Raw genomic sequence first — 9,478 nt, forward strand, 5'->3', positions numbered from 1 at the left:
TTTAGTTTTCAACCACGGAGAAGGTCGAAATCACTGCAGCAGTGGAGGACATTTTTAGCGCCGTTCTAAGTCCCGAGAAACTCAAAATATATTTACTTTTTTCTTGGTTAATAAATTTTACCACGTATGTATGTTAAAAATGTATAAAAATGGTAAGCCCATAAAATTAAAAAAAAATTGATACAGTCATTTTTTTTAGTGCCAAAAATTTGATGGCATGTACCTTAAGCCTAACTGCAGTTTACACGAAAATAGGATTGGAAATTAACATCAGTCTGACTTCAAGTTTATCAGAAAAATATATAACAAATGATGAAACTTACTCACCAGCTATTAAAATATCGATCTGTATAATTAAAATATGAAATGATGTTCACTAAACCCAATTCGGCCTTTAGACAACAGATCAGTTAAAGTATTAATTTCTTTATGGGATGACAAGAAGTGTGAGTATCTGTCCGTCCATTTTTCGCTCCTTCTGTCCGGAACAATCTGTAATTTGAGTAAATATTGAGATATCGTAATGAAGCTTTTTATATGGGATCATTGGCAAAAAATACGAACTCGTTTCGGACCACTGCTAAGCCCACAAAACCCCATTGTTCGAAAACCTATAAAAAGCCATAATTTATTAAGATATAAAACTGTAATTTTGTACATAGGATTACAGGGCATGACGCGACTGTGGTCTAAAAATTAAAAAAAGAGCCATATGTCTGCCAAAGGGGATATTATTTTAATGCAATTGAGTGAGCGTATTTTTCTAAACACAATCTATCTTTGTGCCTAAAATGGATAAAATCGGGCGAAAACTTGCCTTTAGCCCCCATATAACTTATATTTATGATTTTGAAATATCGTCCAGCTGACTTCACTCCATATGTATGTTTATATTATAATTACTTGAGAATAAGTTCCGGAGCAAATTTCTTTGCCCCCCAATCTATTCCATATAATGTTTTCGGACCTTCCACCTCGCTTTATACCGCTTAGGTTGGTGAAAATGTGTGATATTTGAATGAAACTTAGTAGACAAACTTTCTTAAAAGTTATAAATATAATATAAATGAAATGGCCTGTCTAAACTTCACGTCCCTAATATAATGAATTCCGATCCTCTGTTAGACGTTTTTGACATCAACTCAATATATTTAATTTCGCTTCTTCAGTTAAGTTTATGCCACAAATGTACAAGGTGCGTTTCAAAGTAAACAGGACTTTTTGAATTTAGCGCCCCCTAGTGGCGCAATCTATATGTCGACTGGTGACATAGAATCTGCTATCTTTATTAATTGTCCAGTGAGAATTTCATGACATTTCATTGATTGAAAGTGAAGTTATTGCGTTTTAAGTGTCAGTATGTTTGTGTTATCGGTGCGAAAATGAGCTTCGAACAAATAGCCAACATAAAATTTTCTTTTAAAATTGGTAAAACTTTTACCGAAACGTTTCAATTGATTCAAGTTTATGGCGATGATTGCCGATCCCGCAGCAGAGTGCACGAGTGGTTTCAACGTTTTCAAAGTGGTTGTGATGACATAAATGACGGTCAACATGTGGGCCAATCAAAATCCGTGATCACCGGAAATTTCATCGAAACTGTGCGTGAATTAATCAAAAATCAGCCGAAATCATCATTGAAATTCATGGAATTGGAATTAAACATCTCCAAAACATCGATTTATCGCATTTTGACCGAACATTTGGGTTTACGAAAGGTGTGTGCACGGTTTGTTCTGCATAAATTGACTGACGACCAAAAATTTCTCAGAATTCAACATTCGAAGAACGATTATTTGACCAAAAATCACATTTTAACCATTAACCACCGTATTCACCTGATTAACCTTTTCGGAAAAAAAATAAAAAGCTTTATGCATACGTAGAGGTCATTCAAAAGGCTTGCATACTGGCGGCATACCGGCCATACCGGGCAGCGAGCTAAAACACTCGTTCGACATGCTTTTGAACCGTGCAAAAAGCTATAGCCATTTGTTCTGTTTTTTTTTTTTAAGTCCTGTTTACTTTGGAACGCACCTTATATATCTCATTTGAGGATGATTTTAATATAAGATTCGCTGATGTGAAGTACAATATACCAATAAAACAAAGGAAGTCTACGAACTTCAAAATTCGTTAATACCAAATTTGATTGTAACCCATTAACGATTTCGTCGAACAATGAAGTTGAACCCTTTTACTACTTTTGCCAACACCTGATGGCACTTAGTAGCTTGCTTTGGTCCTTACAAGTTGCCAGAGTATAAAACGTTCGATTGCACCCGAACTAAGCCCCTTCTTATTTGTTTTTCTATGAACTTCTTTAAATATACCCTATGTACACATTTCATTTACTGAGCCATGTATTTTATATTTTCTATTTAACGTTTTTGTACCGTTTTCTTCTCATTTGCAATTTAATTACCATATGACGAATTATAGCTGCAAAAGAAATTAATTTTAAATTTTACAAGCAAACCGGTTTCACGCTCACTTCTTGTGAGAAGAGCCGAGCCCCCTTTGCATTAAATAGCTGAATAATTCATTCATAAAAACACACATGTATGTGCTTGCAACCAACTAAATAATATATTTGTATATAAATATATATTTCGGTATGCAGATATGTACGTATGTATACAGGAATTCTTTAAGTATTGCTCACTGGAACGAAATGTTAACGCTGTGTTTAATACTTCCGTAGCCATGCATGCAATTTCAATACATTTCCTGAAATTCAATTGTTTTCAGTATTATTTAATTGATTCCAAAGCCTCTTACACATATAGTATATATTATACATATGTATGTATATAAACTGTAACTGTATATATATATATATATATGCACATTATAGTTCCAAATATTATTTAATCTACTTCGTTTCTTCAAAAATGCTCAGTTCACATCTCCGTAGTCCTCGGGATATGTCCATCGAAATTGTAAAAGTATTACCAAATATGTTGCTATTGCTGTAAAAATCTGAAAAATAACGAAATTAATATATTATGGGACATTTTTGTAGGTTTGTTTATTATGTACAATGGAAAGTTTGGTTCGTTAAGATCGCAACTTTTTATTCTGCCATATATGTATACATATATTTCAACTTTTCTATCGGTTAACATTGTATATAATATATTGCATACACTATACATAAGTACCAGAATAATATGTTTACCTCAAATATTGGGTAGTCGAAAACTTCACAAATTTCATTGGTGGTTTTCTTTTTTTTTCTTTCTTTCTTTTCTACAAAAATTTCTTTTTTATACAAAAATTTGAAAATATAGCGCACTTTTTCATTATTTTCAGTCATTTTTGAAAAGCTGTAACTATTTTTCAAATGAGGCTTAAAATCTCACCTTTCCAACACTATATGGTATGACATAATGTGATTGGTAGCACTGGAGATATACGACTGCAACGACATCTATTGACAAAATACGAAAAGACTTTTTCGACTACCCAATATAAATGAAAATTACACTAAAACTAGATTATAATTCAGCCAATTTTATTTGGCTAAGGTATGCTAATTTGTATTATTTAAGTTAGTATAAATTACCTTTTAACATGTTTTAATATACATTGTGACAAAAAAGTACCCAGAAATTGTTCATTCAACTCATAAACTCATGTCTTATTGGCAGTTATAATGCTCTCCATGAATGTGGCATCGGAGTTCGTACCCAATATATCCAAAATATTCACCAACCCGCAAGAGATATCAAGCTCTCTTGTCATCTCTCTAATACTTGCTTGGCGATTTTCAAGCACCATATGCTTCACTTTTTTCATATTTTCATCAGTTGAAGAGGTCGAAGGTCGTCCAGAACGAGGCGTGTCTTCAACAATCTCTCGACCGTCTTTGTAGGCTTTGTACCACTTGTACGTTTGAGTTTTTGAAAAAACTGAATCACCGTAAGCGTTTTTCAACATTCGCAACGATTTCGCACACGAAGTCTGTTTAGAAATACAAACTTTGAAACAAATTATTTGTTCGATATTTTTATCCATTGTAAAAATCACAACGCACTGCTGAGGTGTATCGACTTAAGCAGCTGCTGTAAACAAACTGGTTGACAGATCGCGCTCATATTTGGCATAGTAATTAAGGACAATCCTACCAACTTTACAAAATACATTTTTTTGTATCTACTATCATTTACCCGGGGAATTTAATTACAATTTCCGGGTGCTTTTTTGTCACAATCTGGATATATTACAATCTTGCATATTGAACATACATACATCCTTCACATACCTTCATTAGTAATCGCAAATCCACAACCACAAATTCTTTAAGCACTATTACCATTGGATCTTGCTTTATTTGCATAGCAAATTCGAATAACAAATCATTGTAGGTTTTTGTATTTGTATATTTGTATCTGCTTTTTAATAATCGCTGCACCAAGATGCCGGTGGATATGCCCTAAATTATACAAAATTCAATATTAGAAGTAAATATAAGTTATACTTGGGTTTTTAAATGAGTTTATAAAATATAAAAGTTGTCATATAATACAATGTGAATTAAAAAGGAAGAGAGTGTTAATCTCAGCTTACTTAAAATTTCTCTGCAACCCATTTAGGTACGGATGAGATCGGATATAAAGAGTCGCAGAGCGATGAAGTTGTTTTAATTTTAAATTGTTTGAAATATCTTGATGAAATTATATACTCATACGTATACATTTTACTATTGCTATGTGAACCAACTTTGAAACGCACGGCTAAATGAAGAACAGCAGAGTTATTGCAATATTGACAGTTCGCTCATTCAATCCAAAATACCATTTTGCCACTAGTACAAGTATATATGTAAATGCCACATTATGTGAGTACCGCTATTAAACCAAAACAATTAAATGTTACCACAAAGATAACATAGAAGAGTTACATTTAATGCGATGTAACTCAAAAATAGCTCGACCAATTTATCCAAATTTGGTGCATAACCGAAATCGGAGAACAATCAACTCTCTTCTCCATATAAAAGAACCACAAAAAACAGTATTAAATTTCACCATAGCTTTCACGTTACGATTTGGAAATACCTGTAATACTTTGAACAAATGATGTCTTCAAGCTGTGGTCCCTACATCTGAAAATGGTGGCAATCGGATTTCAGGTATTCAAATACCGCAAATGAGGACCTCAATTATCTTGGCAAACTATATACTCTTATTAAATTTAAAAGGACTTCTTTTTTCATAAAAATGTGGTTTGTTTCTAAAAATATATAAAATCCGTTAAGTACTTTCGATAGTCATAGGGTTTGTCCGGAAAGTAATAGGATTTAGTCAACATTTGTTATAAAAATCGTTACAATTATTTAAAAACTTTCAAAATAGACTTCTTCTGCGTCGATGCAGAGCGCGATTTCTATGCATTGAAGGCGCCACGGAAGGCATTCTCCGGAATAGCATTGAGAGCCGAGATGAATGCTGCTTGGATCCCCTCTGTCGTCTCAAAATCCTTGCCTTTCATCGGCCTTTTCAGGCAAGGAAAGGTAGGGCGGCTGCGGAAGCGTTGGGATGCCGGCCTTGGTTAGGTAGCTGTTCACAAGAAAGGCGGTGTGAGCTGGGGCGTTGTGGTGGTGCAACTTCCAATCGGCTGCGATGTCTTTTCGGACCCGATTGACCCTTCGTTTAAGTCTCTTGAGGACTTTCACGTAAAACTTGGCGTTGACGGTTTGTCCGGGAGGAACAAATTCATGATGGACGATGCCTTTGATGTCGAAAAAGACGATGTCGATCGTTTTCTCTTTGGTTTTGCTCATTCTTCCCTTTTTTGGTCGAGGAGACGCCAGCGTGTGCCACCCGAGTTTCACACAGAATTTAATCACGTACCTCTGCTGTAACGAACGCTGTATTTTCGGCTTGCATCACTCACAGAAACACGTCGCGCGAAAATGTTTGTTCTGACTCTCCAGGTACTCGGAAACAATTGACCAGCCGCTCGTCCGTTAGCTAGGAATGCCCTCTACCGAAGCCAATCGGTGCGCGCGCGCTCCGAAGTACAGTTCCGGCGGAAGAAAATCAGTCCTATTACATTCCGGACAAACCCTGTACCTCATATAATGATTTTCGTATTTCCAGCTGACTTTATAGCGCTAATATGGTTCAAGATGTGGGATATTTCAACAAAACTAAGCAAAAATATTTTCTTAGAAAGGTTATACTTTAGTGGCGAAAATGGGTCAAATCTTTCCATCCATCCATTAGAATCACTCGACCCTACTGTAAAGAAACGACTACATTCAAGTTTCTCAAGCTAAGAAAATAACTCATAGTAAATAATAACAATAATAACCCAACCATTACCCTCTTCCCGAACAACCGTCGGGAGGGGTGCATCCGCATACGTGAGGAATCAGCCGAGTCATGAAAGGCAAGAGAGTTTTTAGTATGCTATGGAATGGATCGTTAAGTTCAGACAGGAGAAAAGAACTACTAACTACTCCATTCAGGGTTTTTACGTTTAAAACGACTAATGTGTATGGAGGTACACTTAACCTAGAATCTCATCGGAAATACCCTAATGCGAAAAGAACAAAATGTTTTTGAAGCGGCTCTATCTTGTCAAAATGAGTTTGGTATCCATAAAACAGAGTCATATTCCAATATGTGTAGGTCTAAACCAAAGTTTTAAAAAATGATGAAAATCTCTTAATTCTTTAGACCAACGTTTAACAAAACTGAAAACACCTTTTAACTTTGATATCAATAATTAAGACTAAAATTAAACTTAGGGTTTATAGTAACTACCAAATCAACAAAGTTAAAAACTTGCTCCAGTATATAATGTTTTATTACAATAGAAGAGGAGTGTCCATATCAACGGGAAAAACACATCGTCTTACATGTTTTCAAATTCAATGGCGAATCATTTCTATCACACCAAGAATCCAAATTGTTTCAGTCTGTTTCATCAATTGAGGTGTATGATTTAAAAAGCTTAACGTGGGCACTTAATAAAATATTCGATTAGTGTAGTGAAGAGATATTTGCATTATTTTCAATAATTAGTTTTCCAGAACGTAATGCGTTTTAGTGTCACATTCTTAAACATTATTCACATTTTCAGACATCCGGCTTACGTTTTCACCTTAATTAAAAAAAAAACTGCACAATATGGCGTATTTTCGTATAATCAAACAATACTGAGTCAAGCAATCAAATAACTGTCTTAAACAGCATAGTCTCTTGCGCCAACTGCCGGTTTTGCGACATGGAACCGAAAACTCGAGATTTTCTATCTAGAATCTAGAATATAGAAAATCTCGAGTTTCCCAGCAATTTATAAAAACAGGCTCAAAGCGCTTGGATCCATCTATGTGGTCAACGATCACATCATCTTCATCGCGGACAGCAGAGTGCAGGACTTTTGTGCACATATGTGATATAAGAGAGAACACAATAAACCATAGGTTGCAGTGCAAAGCCTCAATTATTTTCTATCATCTAACTGTTTTAGAAGCTTCTTAAAATCATTCTAACCTCACACACCGTTACTCGACCGCACTTATACAACGGGAAATACAGATTATTAAAGCATCTTTTGGAAAAATAGTGGACTACTTTTTAATAGACCTATTATGAGCGGGAGGGATGAACCAATTAAAACTTAACATACGTGCGTAAACTTTAATTTATATTCTCAATACGAATAATTTACTCCACTCACCTGCTGCTTGCAGTTCTGCCCAGCATAGCATGCAAAGCTAATAACCGTTGCCAGTGGAAATGCCGTTGCCATGGTTAAGTATAGGAAATAGAATTCGAAAACCCTTGATAATGTTAGAAACGTCCAATATGAATTAACGGTAATATCCAAAAACATAACCGTTAGTAAGGCACATAGTGACCAACCAAATAAATCATCGAACATAGCTGTTAATTTATATATCTCACTATACACCAATTTCAGCTGCAACAAATAATCGAAAGATTCCAACATTCTGTAATTGACATCCAAACACAAGCGCGGCTTGCACATACGAGAATTGACCACCGAACGCAGCTTCATATTCAAATGTGTCATATAAAAATCGATATAATCCATGTAGATAATGGCCAAAAGGCAGCGGGTACGCAACACCAGAATACAGCCTAACGCATACCAAAAGTAACCGTAATAGTATTTGATCGAAATGACCACCATCGATATGGGCAGGCTGCCATAGGCGATACATGAGTAGCACATATATTTGAAACGTTGACGACGCCGCAAACTCCAACGACACAGCCCAGTTTGTAGGCGCTGCTGAAACAGCCACACAATACGCTGTGATTGTTGCAAGAATGCAAAATGCCGACGATAGGTGCACATTCCCTCGAGCAGGCAGACGCTCAGCGATATACTTTGACTGAGAAAAACCATAACGCTGACATAATTGGATACCAGCACTTCGTGATCCATTGGCTGTACGAAGATCCCATATGCAGTTAGAATCCAATTCGCCGCCAGCATGATGAATGTGTAGATGCGTTGCCATTGCTGGAGTTGACGTTTGCCGTTGTTGGCAAATGGCACCAATCCAACAATGGCCAACCACTTCAATATCGGCTGCCACTCATGCAACATGTTGCCGGAGGCATGTAGACCAGCTAACGTGTCCGAACAATGCACATGTGAGCATGACTCTCGAATAGTTCAAGGTTTCCATTTACCTACATTTGCATATGTCTCCTTATTTGTAGTTGTGTAGTTGGCATCCTATCGAGCGATACATTTACAATAAGCCAGACATTGCGTTATCGCTCACGACATTTTATCTGATAGCGTCCATTCTTATTGATGTACAGCACTTAGCTTAATTCTTCAGGGTAATGGCGTGTGAAAGCACATACATATGTATATGTACGATTGTACGAGTACGTACACAAGCGCAAATAACCATTCGGTTCTTTCATATGTATCGATGTGTTTAGCGGAAATTCAATTTACTAGAAAATTGCAAAATGCAGTTTTAAAACTCATCAATTTAAGTGTTGCAAAGAAAGGCGTCGTGGTCGTTACGAGCATGGTAAAAGACTAATGCAACTCATGAAGCATTCTCAAAACCTACAAGGTCGATTATTTGATTTCCTACTTGATCGCAAGTTCTTGAAGTGAAGTGACAATGTTGAAATAAATTCAACTCTTTGTCTTAATAAAGCCGTTGTGAGTCTTGTCTACATTGTCGTCAGCTCTCTACATATATCGGTCGGTGTTCAAATACTTGTAAGATTCTAAATGGACTTCATCCACCGAAATCCAAAGTATTCCTTTAGACAGGTTTCACTACCTAGAAAACTAGATATTACAATTTTAGTTTAGCTTTGACCAGTGGCGTAGCTACAACTTCGAGCGCCCGGGGCTAAGGCTGTTCTGCCGCCCCCTTTATCTACCTACCTACAAGTTTCATAAGGTGGTTCGAACAAAAGTGAATTTTTACAAAATATTTTCGATATTAAGTATATAAAAT

General features: G+C 36.0%; 1 protein-coding gene across 1 annotated transcript; it reads right to left on the reverse strand.

The window, feature by feature from the left end:
- Window positions 1-2,898: 2,898 nt before the first annotated feature.
- On the reverse strand, window positions 2,899-8,608 carry LOC126753384 (putative gustatory receptor 39b). Its single transcript, XM_050464780.1, has 3 exons — window positions 7,696-8,608; window positions 4,268-4,438; window positions 2,899-2,982 (listed from the first exon to the last, which is right to left on the reverse strand). Exons 1-3 carry the CDS (start codon window positions 8,593-8,595, stop codon window positions 2,899-2,901), a joined length of 1,155 nt encoding a protein of 384 aa, XP_050320737.1. The 5' UTR covers window positions 8,596-8,608.
- Between the last annotated feature and the right edge of the window lie 870 nt (window positions 8,609-9,478).

The sequence above is a fragment of the Bactrocera neohumeralis genome, chromosome 3 (assembly GCF_024586455.1).
Source record: "Bactrocera neohumeralis isolate Rockhampton chromosome 3, APGP_CSIRO_Bneo_wtdbg2-racon-allhic-juicebox.fasta_v2, whole genome shotgun sequence".
Taxonomy (NCBI): Eukaryota; Metazoa; Arthropoda; class Insecta; order Diptera; family Tephritidae; genus Bactrocera; species Bactrocera neohumeralis.

Excerpts from the sequence above, each read along its gene's own strand:
- LOC126753384 (XM_050464780.1), bottom strand. The coding sequence starts at position 8,595 with ATGTTGCATGAGTGGCAGCCGATATTGAAGTGGTTGGCCATTGTTGGA. Across the intron at positions 4,439-7,695 it reads GGCAGAACTGCAAGCAGCAG|GGCATATCCACCGGCATCTT; the intron begins GTGAGTGGAGTA and ends TGTATAATTTAG. Across the intron at positions 2,983-4,267 it reads ATTTGCGATTACTAATGAAG|ATTTTTACAGCAATAGCAAC; the intron begins GTATGTGAAGGA and ends GTTATTTTTCAG.